We start from the raw sequence: 15,000 nt of genomic DNA on the forward strand, positions 1-15,000 counted from the left end.
GAGAGAGAGAAAGAAAGAAAGAGAGAGAGAGAGACAGAGTATAGGGAGGAGTTCCCCAGTGGCAGTAGAACAGCTCAGAGATGTTTGGAGAGGTGATGGTCTGGCCCTTCTCCCATCCCCTCTCCTCTCCTCTCCTCTCCTCTTCCCACTCTCTTCCTCCTCCTCCCCCTCATCCCTTCCATCCACTCCTCTCCTCTTGTCTCCAAATGTGTGTGTGTGTGTGTGTGTGTGTGTGTGTGTGTGTGTGTGTGTGTGTGTGTGTGTGTGTGTGAGTGATATTCAGTTGTGAGTAATTAATCACAGAGGAACGGCCTCACCACCCAGCACTGTGTCTGATTGAGCAGCCTGAGGCTGTACAGAAGAGCTCATAAGATGGGGAGAAACACAGGAGTGTGTGTGTGTGTGTGTGTTCTTGAGGGCATGTCCGCTATCCCAACCCTATCCCTAAACCACCCCCACACAAGCGTGCTCGCGCGCGCACACACACACACACACACACACATACGCACACACTCACATGCAAATCCAAACACACAAATCTTGTTCTAAATCACCTCAAGACAGACAAACAAATCTCTGCCTCTCTCTGAACCCATTACAACCTCCAGCCCACAGACTCCACTGTTTACCCAAATCACTGGAGCTCTGGAGCTCTGGAACACACACCACTTTCCTGCCTTTCTGTCTCTATCTGTGCGTTGCTGCGTCTGTGTGTCTCTGTGTCTGTGCGAGCCTTTGGGGGAATCCCTGTGAGGTCAGTAGAGCCTTCGGGGGAATCCCCTGCCACTGGACACTGTGTGTGTGTGTGTGTGTGTGTGTGTGCGTGCGCGTGTGCGTGTGTGCGTGCGTGCGTGCGTGCGTGCGTGCGTGTGTGTGTGTGTGTGTGTGCTTACCCCAATTTAAACAGCCCTGCTGGCCAGCCCAGTGGTGTCCTGCTGGGAGGGGCTACAGTGATCAATACAGCCCTGAGAGGCATATCCCCTCTTTGGCATTCCTTAATTCTCTAGGTTGGACTGTGTGTGTGTCTGTGTCTGTGTTCGAATTCTGCACTCAAACCTTCCCTCACATACAAACTTATGCAAATCACCCCTTTTGTGTTATTGATATCACATTTAATGTTGCAAAGCGCTTGGTTATCATATTTGGAGCGTTCTTGATTCCTGATTAAAAAACAGGAATGTGAACCGTGCCAGTTCCCCTCTCCAGCTGAGTGCAGTCGGGTCTCTCAAATGAGACTGAGACAAAAGAGAAGATGACATCCTGGTGCCTCAGCACTCCTGTACTCCCTCCCTCCTTCCCCTCCCTCCTCCACCGCTTGTTTACACGGCATCGCTTACACCTCCACCCCCGCCGCCACACCACACCACACCGCAACGCAATGCACCGATCCGCGCCTCGCCGCCCTTCTGAATTTAATAACCTATCAGCTTAATATCATCCCTGGGGACTCGGGGCCGACTGTCCCCCATGCTGGGCACGATCTCCCAATGAATAGCCCCTTCTCATCATAGAGTAAAAGCAGGGAAACTAGCACAGACTTAACCTAACCCCCCCCCCCCCCCCCCCCCCCCCCAACAACCTCAACCACCCCTCTGGTATTAGCGGTTAGCGTTAGCGGTTAGCAGTTAGCGGCACGCTAAGAGAGATAAATCAGATCGCGGCAGTGTTAGCTGCGGCGGCGCTTATTGAATCTAAATTGCAGCGGGGCGGTGGCCCCCGCATGCGAGCGCCTCGGCGTCGGCCATCAATCTTGGGTACGCTCTGCCGTAATGGGGCCGCCCCAATTCCACCTGATGTTTGCATTATTACATTTTACGCTAACGAGCCGCGGCTAATCGGTCCAGGAGGGAGGGAGAGATGATTTTCCTGTGTGTTTGTGAGTGTGTGTATGTAGGAACGAGATCTCAAGTGTGTGGGTGTTGTGATTGAGTGTGTGCTGTTGCCTCCAGCCTCTGTGTGTGTGTGTGTGTGTGTGTGTGTGTGTGTGTGTGTGTGTGTGTGTGTGTGTGTGTGTGTGTGTGTGTGTGTACATGTGTGTGTGTGTGTGTCTGTGCTCAGGGAAGACACAGAGATCATTTGAATGAAACATAGCTCTGGTGGCTACATGGCTCCAGGGGCCTGGTGGATTGTAATTACACACATAATCACAATTGGATTTCAATGGCTGCTGCGCACCAGGCCCCATCCTCCCAGCCAAGATGGAATGAAGTGCAGATGAAGTCAAAGTCTTTTAGCTTGGACTCAGACACTTTGTTTTTTATTACCTAATCCAATAAGCCCGACTCAACAGCCAGCGAGCGCCGGGCAGTGGATGGCTAGGGCTAATAGGCCAAGAAATATACCTCCAATAACAGAGTCTGTATCTCAGCACAACTACGCTGTGTGTGTGTGTGTGTGTGTGTGTGTGTGTGTGTGTCGTCTGTGTGGGTGTGTTTAAGCAGATGAGATGAGATGAAATTACGTTGCCGGATGTGTTGATGTGTTGCGCTCTTGTGTGGATGTTATTGAGGAGACGGTTTGTGTGCGTCTGCGTCTGTCTGAGGGTGAGTCTGAGTGGAGACGAAGGTTGTATTGGCAAGTGATGTGTGTGTCTGTTTGCGTATCTGTGGGTATGTGTTAGCATGAGATGTTTGGTGTGTGTGTGTGTGTGTGCGCACGGGCTTCAATGTTATTTAGGAGACGGCATCCATGTCAGCATGTCAGCAGCGGGTGTTTAAAAAGTGTGTGTGTGTGTGTTTGAGTGTTTGATAAAACAGCCTCAGGTAGCTATAAGGCCTTGGTCCACTATGCAGCAGCTGCTATCTAGAGGCATGTAGGGGGCATCAAGTTTTCTCTGGGGAGAGGAACATTCAGACTAGAGAGGAGATGGACACACACACACACACACACACACACACACACACACACACACACACACACGCACACACACACACAGGCCTGCAGGCTACAACCTGTGTGAGAGAGTGAGAGAGATTGATCGATGTTGAATATACCTTCAGTGTTCTCTTCTTCTCAGAGTCTCCTAAAACACACACACATACACGTACAGTACACACACACACACACACACACACACACATACACACATACACACATACACATACAGTACACACACACAGAGGGACAGAGCCCAGGGTCCTAATCCCTCTCCTCTAGCTGGACAAACAGAGTGTGTATGTGAACATGACTGAGCTCTAGAGTCTCGAGTCTCACACACACACAGGTTTGAGTGTGTGTGTGTGTGTGTGTGTGTGTGTGTGTGTGTGTGTGTGTGTGTGTGTGTGTGTGTGTGTGTGGTCCTGTATTCCTGTATACACAACACAAGAGTTACACAAGATTTGGCAGGAATTTATGAGGGGCCCTTTAGGACATTATTCAGAATTACCTCTCACACACTATATTGAAACCTCTCACACACTATACTGAAACCTCTCACACACCATACTGAAACCTCTCACACACTATACTGAAACCTCTCACACACTATACTGAAACCTCTCACACGCACGAGTGAAACGCTCTCATATACACAACTGAAACGCTTTCATACACACATGTGAAATCTCTCATACACACATGTGAAACCTCTCATACACACATGTGAAACCTCTCATACACTATACTGAAACCTCTCACACACTATACTGAAACCTCTCACACACTATACTGAAACCTCTCACACACTATACTAAAACCTCTCACACGCTATACTGAAAACTCTCACACGCACGAGTGAAACGCTCTTATAAACACAACTGAAACGCTTTCATACACACATGTGAAATCTCTCATACACACATGTGAAACCTCTCATACACACATGTGAAACCTCTCATACACACATGTGAAACCTCTCACACACTATACTGAAACCTCTCGCACACTATACTGAAACCTCTCACACGCACGAGTGAAACACTCTCATATACACAACTGAAATGCTTTCATACACACATGGTGAAAACCATGATTTCATATGTGTGTGTGAGAGGATTTCATATGTGTGTGTGTGAGCATTTCATATGTGTGTGTGAGAGTGTTTCATATGTGTGTGTGAGAGCAATCTCATAAGTGTGTGTGTGAGCGTTTCATATGTGTGTGTGAGAGCGTTTCATATGTGTGTGTGAGAGCAATCTCACTTGAACAGGAAGGTGTTGTCGTCAAACAGGAAGAGCGTCATTGCGCGCATCCAATAGGAAGTTGAGCACATTTCGTGGGAAAGGGTCTACTGTGTCGCTATCATTGAATGGCTGACCATGTCAAATCAAACTTCAAGCAACAACCTTACTGAAGCAGCTGCCTTATTAAGCACTATATTGTCTTCAGCAGACACTATAAGAAGTGTAACAAGACCTCTAACAACTCAACAAGCAGTTTCTACTCCAACGGTGGACGCAACCCTTTCCTCCCTGTTCCCTTCCCGCCCCCGGATCATGGAAGCACTAGCCGGAGCTCCGCGATTATCCGCACCCCGCTATGAAACACGGTGCTTTTCCGCATGGAGAAACGGAGGGACACGGACATATTTATATTAACCTTGTTCTCCGTGTCCCTCCGTTTCTCCATGCGGAAAAGCACCGTGTTTCATAGCAGGGTGCGGATAATCGCGGAGCTCCGGCTTCTGTCACACACACAGCGACAAGAGTAATGTAATGTAGCCTAGGCCTAATGTAATGTAATGTAAAAGAGGCAAATCCCCTGCAGTGTTGAAGAGATCAGTTGTCCCCCTCACTTTTGATAAGGAAAAAAGCCTTATAGGTACGCCAAATAAATAATAACCTATAGGTTTACGCTAGGCTATGTAAAACTCCCCATTAACAGCATCACGTCACTAACCACAACTAAGACTGCACAATCTCGTATTCACTCTGTTGGATATCTGAAGCCAGTTTGTCTACTTAGATACTGTACATCCTCAAATTATGACCGGGGTCATAAGACAAAGTACAGGCCTTTAGGATTGTATTCGAGACAGCCCTTTATTTCTTATCCGAGTTTTATTTTGACACATGCGTTTCTTGGAGCGGCATACTGGTAGGCCTTCAAAAGCATGACATTTTCGGTTTAGTTTGATATTTAATTTACTTTTGGACGGTTTGATTATATTGTTAAATGTTGGGACTGATGGCAATGAAATCTGGGGAGGTATTTGATGATCGATCACTATTACATTCCATGTAGTTGAAAGACTGTCGGGATTTTTAAACAAACCATCCGCTTTCATGCATTCATTGAACGTCCGCGGTGCTGTAATGGAAACCTTATTGCGTAGCCAAGTAGCCTATTGAGTTATTATTAAATTATGCATGCATAATTCCCCTCTTAGTGTTTTGTTGTGCCTATACAGTGTTGGGAGTAACGCGTTATAAAAGTGGCATAATGTAGGCATAATGTAGGCCTAATGGGCCTAATTTGTAACGTGGTAGGCTAATGTAAGGCATTACAAAAAAAATGGTAAATATTTTACTCGGGAGTCGGGACAAAATTCAGTAACGTGGTATTTTGTTTTCATAAGCATATACAAATTCGCCAACAACGTCGCGAGATCAACAGAGGAGAAAACATCCGTGTAAATTGTGCAGAATGTTATCTCCTCTCAGGCCTAGGCTATGCTACTTTCAAGATGATTGTGGCTGCAGCAAGTCGGACTCTACATTTGCGACATGTACATAAAGGCCTGCTTGAGCATATGAAGGCAGAACATTCATTCATATCACAGAGGGTAGGCCTCTGACTCTGGGTGGACTGGGTTGAATGCCGCCTAGATTAAAAAAGTTAAAGCAGATAGCCTGTTTTCCGTTGTATGTTGACAGCTGCTGGACTGGACGGTGGAAGAATAACGATTTTTTTAACTTTAAGTTTTTGTGAGTGCTACTTTGTTAATATTTGGGGAAACTGCGAGTAAGGGGCTGCGACCGTTCTAGATGTAGGCTAGGCTGCTGAAGTGCCGCGAGGGCGCAGCAAATGAACTTCAAAAACAATATATTTAAGCTCACGACATTCAGGCACAAAAAGTTATCGGCCACCGGGAAGTTCCCGAGGCTCCCGATAGCCAATCCGGGGTTGCATTCAAAGCAAATAACTTAATTTAACAGATATTGCAACTGCATGGTTAACTATATCATGAGGTTAATAAAGCTGGTTCCGAATTAGTCATTGAGTTAATAGCTTTATTTTGTTATATAGAAGTATCTAAATAACCTGTTAAAATGTACCAGAATTCAGGAAATTGCATATAGTCCAAAAAAATGTTTCTGGCGGAGGAGCCCCATACCCCCCGCTGAAATGTCCCACCCACTTTCAGAATGCCTCCGAAGTCTATGAACTGCTTGTTGAGTTGTTAGAGGTCTTGTTACACTTCTTATAGTGTCTGCTGAAGACAATATAGTGCTTAATAAGGCAGCTGCTTTAGTAAGGTTGTTGCTTGAAGTTTGATTTGACATGGTCAGCCATTCAATGATAGCGACACAGTAGACCCTTTCCCACGAAATGTGCTCAACTTCCTATTGGATGCGCGCAATGACGCTCTTCCTGTTTGACGACAACACCTTCCTGTTCAAGTGAGATTGCTCTCACACACACATATGAAACGCTCTCACACACACATATGAAACGCTCTCACACACACATATGAAATGCTCACACACACACATATGAAATCCTCTCACACACATATATGAAATCATGAAAATATGAAAATTTTCATATTAGTGTGTGAGAGGTTTCAGTATAGTGTGTGAGAGGTTTCACATGTGTGTATGAGAGGTTTCACATGTGTGTATGAGAGCGTTTCAGTTGTGTATATGAGAGCGTTTCACTCGTGCATGTGAGAGGTTTCAGTATAGTGTGTGAGAGGTTTCAGTATAGTGTATGAGAGGTTTCAGTATAGTGTATGAGAGGTTTCAGTATAGTGTATGAGAGGTTTCACATGTGTGTATGAGAGGTTTCAGTATAGTGTATGAGAGGTTTCACATGTGTGTATGAGAGGGTATGAGAGGTTTCACATGTGTGTATGAGAGGTTTCACATGTGTGTATGAGAGCGTTTCAGTTGTGTATATGAGAGCGTTTCACTCGTGCGTGTGAGAGGTTTCAGTATAGTGTGTGAGAGGTTTCAGTATAGTGTGTGAGAGGTTTCAGTATAGTGTGTGAGAGGTTTCAGTATAGTGTGTGAGAGGTAATTCTGAATAATGTCCTAAAGGGCCCCTCATAGGAATTGCCTGTCCGTGTAAGGCGTGCGTCAGTGTACACACACACACACACATGCGCGCGCATTAGTTGGCTTTGGTTGTGTGGCCAGTTCAGTGTTTAACATGCTGAGAGGACTAACAGTGAGTGCAGCCAGCCGTGTAGTGAAGCGTGACGGACACTTTGTCTGCGCTGATTACAGCACAAAGACACTCTGTCATCAGGGGTGGGGTTCAGGACCTCTGGCGTGTGTGTGTGTGTGCCTGTGTGTATATGCACACACACACACTAGCAAACAGATCACTGTGGATAAACAAACACTTGCACTCTCACTTGCAAATAAAGTGGTGCGCACACTTTCTGAGGTCTCAGGTCTCTTACGTAACAATTAACACACACACACACACGCTGTCTAGCAAATAGCTATGCACACAACCGCAACCTCTTGGTGCGTGCTTTGAATAGATCTCCAAGCACACGCACACACCCCTCAATAGCAGTTTGTGCAAATTAAAGCGCCCATCCAAGTTCCCTTGATTGTTCATTTTATTGCAGAAGTTCTCCCACCCTCTGTTTTGTTCTCAAACAGCACTCTCTCTCTCTCTCTCTCTCTCTCTCTCTCTCTCTCTCTCTCTCCCTCTCCCTCTCCCTCTCTCTCTTCCTCTTGGCATGTTGTCACTAGGTAAAGGTAATGCTGTGAGAGCGTGGATGCCCCCCCCCCCCCACCCCCCATCTTCATCAGCGCTGGTGAAATAAAGCCCAATGGCTCCTCTGAGACCCTGATGCAGTACAATAAATGATGCGCGCGAACAGAGATGTAATTAATTAACGGGCGCTGGCTGTTGGTAGTCCTGCCTCTCACCCCGTCATATTTCCTCCTCTCCTCCTTCATCATCATTACTTTCCGAGGGAGAAGGGGTGGGGGGTAAGTGGAGTGCCGGGGTGACACCCTAAAGATATTACGCAGAAGTCTCGGGGCTGACAACTCCGCTGCTGTTTGTGAAGTGCACTTAAAGCTCTTCATGACGCCGCCGATGGTGAGGCTGTTTGATGCGGAGTTTAAGGGAGTGACACTCGTGTTTAGCAGGGAAGGTAGTTTTCAATGACTGAAAGCACCGCTCATGTCTCAAGTTCAGGTGTGATGCCTCTTAGTGCAGCTGTCACGGCAACAACAACATCATTAACAACAACAACAACTCTTGTGTTGTAGGATTATGCAGATGAGTTGATTCTGAGTTGTTTCCTTGGCATATTATTGAGTTCTTTACAAGGTGTTAGTATTTGTGTTGTTATCTCTTGAAAAAGTCAACAAGTTTTGAATGCATCCATAAATGCAAGTTAAATTACTGTTATTTTACATGGCAATGGGAATTTGTTGGGAAATTTTAGAGCAGTAAGGTTGTTAACATGGGCTTGGATCCTGTGCCAGTGTCTCTGAACTGAAAGCGGCTCCTGAACCGTCTCCTGGTTGCCTGCTATGTTCATCCTGTGCTTCATACACACAGAGTGCTATGTTCATCCTGTGCTTCATACACACAGAGTGCTATGTTCATCCTGTGCTTCATACACACAGAGTGCTATGTTCATCCTGTGCTTCATACACACAGAGTGCTATGTTCATCCTGTGCTTCACACACACAGAGTGCTATGTTCATCTTATGCTTCATACGCACACAGTGGATGTGGATTACTATGTTCATCCTATGCTTCATACATACAGAGTGCTACAGTATGTTCATCTTATGCTTCATACACACAGAGTGCTATGTTCATCCTGTGCTTCATACACACAGAGTGGATGTGGATGACTATGTTCATCCTATGCTTCATACATACAGAGTGCTACAGTATGTTCATCTTATGCTTCATACACACAGAGTGCTATGTTCATCCTGTGCTTCATACACACAGAGTGCTATGTTCATCCTATGCTTCATACACACAGAGTGGATTTGGATTGCTATGTTCATCCTATGCTTCATACACTAGTGTTGCACGGTGTATCGATACTAAAAAGGTATCGCGATGCCTTCACGCAAAAAACGATACGTTTTCAGACGTTTTTAGAATCGATACTTTATTAAAATAATAACGTTCTGTGTCTGTGTCAACTGCTGCTCCCACTGCTCCTTGCACGCATCTAGGCAAGTGGGCGTGTCAAGCAGGCAGCTCTGAGTGAGTGAGTGCGCAGCCAACGTCAACATAGTTCTTTGCCGACAGTTCTAGGCCTTGTGGATAAAACAAAAGGTGTGCTATTTCTATTTCGGATACATCGCGTGAAGGCAAGCCATCAGGTACACAAAGTCATTTAAAAGCAGTAGGCTACGCATGGAACTTGGCTAAACACCTTGCAGATATATCCCAACATTTTTAAAGAGTTCAAAGAACGACAGGTTAACGAATATGCTATAGAAAACACGACTACATGGTTAGTGCCAAGTTCTTCTCTTATGTTTTAGTCTAGCCTAAGTGAAACGAGTATGGTTCTCTGGGATAAAGCGAACCTTCCTTCATCAATGAATTTTGACGAGACAGAGCTGTAATCATTTTGACGAGACATAACGAGCTGTAATCAAGGGTGCTAACGCGATGAAAGCGCAATGTTCACGCCAGAATAACATTACCATAACTTGTAAACCAGGGGTCGGCAATTACGTTTGGACCCGGGCCAATTTTTTTTCAGACAATGGCATCGCGGGCCATAGCTTTTGTAATGGGGGGGGGGGGGGGGGGGTTATAGGCCTACTATTTAAATTATTAATTATTATATTATATTAAAATAAACATCATCTAACTTTTAAAATGCATTTAATTTAATTCCATTAAAAACGTTTATTTGCTTATGTGCGCTGTTTTTATGCCGCCTGCTGCATCTCCTGTCGTCTCTCATGAAACAGGCGACTTGCCTAGCAACTTGCCGTAACTAATGTGTAGGCTACAAATATTATTCTTTTGGATGACGTGTAAATGATTAGCTGAACATTGCTATATGCTAGTTATCGATGCAAAATGTCGTTGTCAAAAGCCTTGAAAAGAAAAATTGATTCAGAATGCAGGACCTACAAAGAAGAATGGAAGCAGAGGTATGTGTTGAGCCTGCCTGCATTTCTTAATGCCAAGCCTATTAATTTAACGAAACATAGGCTATTTTTGACCTTGCCCACTGGAAGAGGGAGACAGGACACTGTTGTTTTTTTTTTGCACAAGATTACGCGCACTCGCGTGCCAATACCGTTCCGACCTGTGCGTCATGGATAACTGCAAGGATGTTCCACCTGTTTTGTCACTTTAGTAGGACTATCATCTATACCTCAATAAATGTTTTGAAATTGATGGGATTGCTGTAGGCCTTTTTTTCTTTTTAAAAACATGGGGTTAAAAAAAAAATTCATTCAACAGCAAATTAACGTCATCTCGCGGGCCAGATAGAATCAATGGCGGGCCAAAATTGGCCCGCGGGCCACTATTTGCCGACCCCTGTTGTAAACGATCTATTTCATGTTCGGTCAGTAGCAGCCTACTACTGGTAATATTTGTCATGGCATGTAGACTGCAATTTGTTCAATAATTATTGCCCAGATGTAGGATAGGCTACCCGAAATGCGCTAATTAAAGCCCACAGCATAACACCACCAAAGCGTGTTGAGTCCTAATAATAATAGCGGCTTATTGTTACAGTACGTGGTAGCAAATCATGTTATCAAAGAAATAGACGTAATGTAGGAATGCACACAGATATATTGCAACAGGTAATGGTGTAGGCCTATCTGACGAAGACCTGAGTGGTTGGAACGTCGTACTTGTACACTGGGCACAAAGAAGACTGTCCTCACATTTTCCCCTTTGCAACCGTCAAAGAAATCCCATGAACACGGGAAGGCCTAGGGTAGCCTATACTGTACATCAGATGGCCTGAAGATTAGGCCTCTCTGCATAGCATTCAGTGATTTGCATGCAGTAATTTTAACACTGACCTTGATCTAGCCTAGTTTGGCTATTTAAAGCTACTTTATTGCCACAACACAATGTAAATGAACTATAACAAACAATAAAGGACTTAATTACACAAAGTAGGCCTACTATTTTACTGACTATAAAAAAAATAATAATTATGTAGGAAGTTTAGAACCCAGAATTGACCTACACACTACAAAAGTGCACCAAATTCAACACAAATGACTCAATACACTTGGAGGAGGTATGAGTCCTTTCTTCTCCAGATATCTTAGGATTTCGCCGTAGTATCGTTTTAGTATCGAGCATCGTGATATTTATGGCAGGTATCGTATCGAAGTCATAATTTTGGTATCGTGACAACACTATCATACACACAGAGTGCTATGTTCATCCTATGCTTCATACACACAGAGTGGATGTGGATTACTATGTTCATCCTATGCTTCATACACACAGAGTGGATGTGGATTACTATGTTCATCCTATGCTTCATACATACAGAGTGGATGTGGATTGGCAGATGTGTTGATAGTAAAAATACATTTTTAATGTTGGTAAAATGTCTTAATTCATAGCCTACATCACCAGCTAAATGTATATTTTTATGTTTATATATATATATATATATATATATATATTTTTTTTTTTTTTTTTTGTGGTAAGTTAAGTTAGTTTTTTAAGTGTTTAAGTCTCTCTCTCTCTCCCTCCCTCCCTTCAGCTAAAACGGATGAAGCCCTGCGGGCCAAGCTGAAGAGAGACGAGGATGCCAGAAAGGTGAAGGAGGAAGGTGAGTAGTGCGCCACCAAACGGCTATTCCCCCCTCTGGCTACTGTCCTCTCTGTTCCAATACAGAGGGTGCTCCCAATACACACTCTCCATGGCACAGAATGGACATCTCCACTACACACAGTCTCCATGGCACAATGGGCATCTCCAATACACACAGTCTCCATTGCACAGAATGGACATCTCCACTACACACAGTCTCCATGGTACAGAGTGGACATCTCCACTACACACAGTCTCCATGGTACAATGGGCATCTCCAATACACACAGTCTCCATGGTACAGAGTGGACATCTCCACTACACACAGTCTCCATGGTACAGTGGGCATCTCCAATACACACAGTCTCCATGGTACAGAATGGACATCTCCAATACACTCTCCATGGTAGAGAATGGACATCTCCACTACACACAGTCTCCATGGCACAATGGGCATCTCCAATACACACAGTCTCCATGGTACAGAATGGACATCTCCACTACACACAGTCTCCATGGTACAGAATGGGCCTCTCCAATACACTCTCCATGGCACAGAATGGGCACGCCCTACTGCACTGTGTATGTGGCAGTAAGGGCATCTCCTCCTTGTTGGGACATGCTGTGTGTCCCCAGACGAGGCATCATCCTGCGTGGTGGAAACGACCAGAGAGACACATTTTAATATGACATATATCCACATGCAATAGGTTGTCATGATTATTTACCTGAGATAGATTATTTTTTTTATTTACACAGTGTAGCATCTGCGTGCAGTTTTCTCTGATTGGGTCCCTGGTATGTAATGTGCTGTATGGCTTTAGGGGGAATAGGTAATGTAATGTAAGTTACAGTTAAGTGTCAGTGGGCTGGGAGCAGGCCTCACTTTACCCCTCTATATCCCAGACCAGGTGACAACTCAAACATACAGTACATGTACAAAGAAAATGCATGGGTCGGGGTGTGTGTGTGTGTGTTTCGGGGGGGTGGAATGTGCTTGCTTTTGCAGACAGTAAATTCTTCATGTCAACACTCCCCCAACCCCCCTACACACATGAACACACACACACACACACACACACACACACAGAGAGATAGGCCCCCCACCCCTTTGCAATCACCTCGATAGCCATATTGAAATGAAGTCAGGAGCAATTTGCGGCATAGGCCCAAAAGTGCTGGGCGTAATAAAGAGCTGCGATGCCTTAATGAAATTAAGCCTGTCCTAGCAAGCGGGGCACACACGACCACGGAAATGAATATGCTCGGGGTGACCTGCTCAAGAGATGATTACAAGTGTGTCTTTGTGTGTGTGTGTGTGTGTGTGTGTGTGTGTGTGTGTGTGTGTGTGTATGTGTGTGCGTGTGTCAGTTCATGCAAGGTTAGTTTGTCGCAGAGGGCGTGTGTGAGAGGTGGTGGTGTCCTATTAGACTGTGATAGAGTGGTTATGGACTGTTAAGTTGCTGTCCTTCTTAAGCCGTGGTTGTTCAGAGGTTGAGGTTGGCACCCTTGGCCTTGGGCCTTGACTGGGCACCAGTGAGTGTGCTGAGCTGCCCATGGACTAGCACCAGTTCGGACCACTAGTGGGTACATGTTGGGGCGGCACGATTCTGAATGAAATGTGAATCACAATTGTTTTTTTTTTTGCTTAGAGTTGAGATCACGATTCTCTCTCATGATTTTACGTATGTGTTTATTGCACTTTTAGTTTTATTTATTTAGTTGATAGTCTACAGAAGGAAACAAGAAAAACTTGATGATGCCAGATTGACACAAACTTTGGACAAAAGAACGGGAATGGTCAGCATCTTAATTAATCTAACATTAAACATCAAATTGACTGATGTAGTGAAAGTTAGATCGCATGAAGGTGAGAGTTGAGATTGCGTTTTTTTGAGATTGTTTTTGCGGCTCTGTTACATGTCGATCATGATGCGTCTTTGTCAAGGCCTTATTGTAGCTTTTGGATTGGTGGGAAATAAAAAAATAAAAAAATTCAATGACTTTCAAAAAATAAAAAAAATCAATGAAATTCAAACACTGCTTTTTCAGTATGATGCACTCTGGGACACAGAAGCAGTAAAGGTGTGACATTCTTCAAATGTACCCAGTCGACGACATGCAGGTGGATTCATGCAACAATTGACACCTAAACGGCAAAATTTAAATACTTATTCATCAAGCATTTTTGAATTAATGCAAATTATTTGTTTTAAATAATTAACTTATTGAGGAAGACATTTTGAACATTAAAAACTCTCACCAGGTAAATCCAAGTAAAAAAAAAAAAACACTTTTTTTTTTTAAAGCACTTATTCATCAAGCATTTTTGAATTAATGCAAATTATTTGTTTTAAATAATGAACTTATTGAGGAAGAAATTTTGAACATGAACAACTCTCACCAGGTAAACCCAAGTAGCTAACCGAGCTGTGTGAGCTGTGTGAGTCAGTGTTTTGGCCTGTAGCCCCACTCCAGAGCCCTGGCTCCCGTCTGTGTCCCCTCAAGCAGAGCGGGCTGGTGTCTCCTCTGCCTTAAGCTGGACCAGACGCTCAGACAGCAGACCCTAAATCAACCTTACGACCCAGAGAGGGAGGGGGGAGGGAGGGAGGAATAGAGAGAGAGAGGGAGGGGGAGGAAGGAAGAGGTGGAGGGAGGGAGGGAGGGGGTCAAGCAGGGAGAGGTGGAGAGAGAGAGATAGAGAGACTATGGCCATTTCAATGGCACCAAATAAACTACTGTAAAAAGTATTCTTCCTACAGTAACAGCGTTCTGGCCATCACTCATCAGATTTATTAAGGCTAATCAGCAGCGATCTGCTTCTCTGCTTCATAAGAGACTAATAGGCAGCCAGTGCAGGTAATGTATGGAGGGGAGTAAATCCAGCCTGTGTGAGAGTGTGTGTGTGTGTGAGTGTGAGAGAGAGTGTGTGTGTGTGTGTGTGTGAGAGAGAGTGTGTGTGTGTGTGAGTGTGAGAGAGTGTGTGTGTGTGTGTGTGTGTGTGTCTGTGTGTGTGTGTGTGTGTGTGTGTGTGTGTGTGTGTGTGTGTGTGTGTGTGTGTGTGTGTGTGTGTGTGTGTGAGTGTGTGT

At 44.7% G+C, this 15,000-nt stretch overlaps 1 protein-coding gene across 2 annotated transcripts in view; it reads left to right on the forward strand.

Annotated features, from left to right (window-relative positions):
- The window catches only part of rsrc1 (arginine/serine-rich coiled-coil 1), a 164,414-nt gene that overhangs the window by 115,817 nt on the left and 33,597 nt on the right, over positions 1-15,000 (forward strand). For both annotated transcript variants that reach the window (XM_076282759.1, XM_076282761.1), the window contains exon 7: positions 11,862-11,930. In XM_076282759.1, coding sequence (XP_076138874.1) covers positions 11,862-11,930 — 69 coding nt within the window. The remainder of the gene's footprint in view (positions 1-11,861; positions 11,931-15,000) is intronic.

This window comes from Alosa pseudoharengus, unplaced genomic scaffold, assembly GCF_046254945.1.
Source record: "Alosa pseudoharengus isolate Yale_2024_CS ecotype anadromous, Long Island Sound unplaced genomic scaffold, YU_APseudo_1.1 YU_APseudo_1.1_scf_13, whole genome shotgun sequence".
Classification (NCBI taxonomy): Eukaryota; Metazoa; Chordata; class Actinopteri; order Clupeiformes; family Clupeidae; genus Alosa; species Alosa pseudoharengus.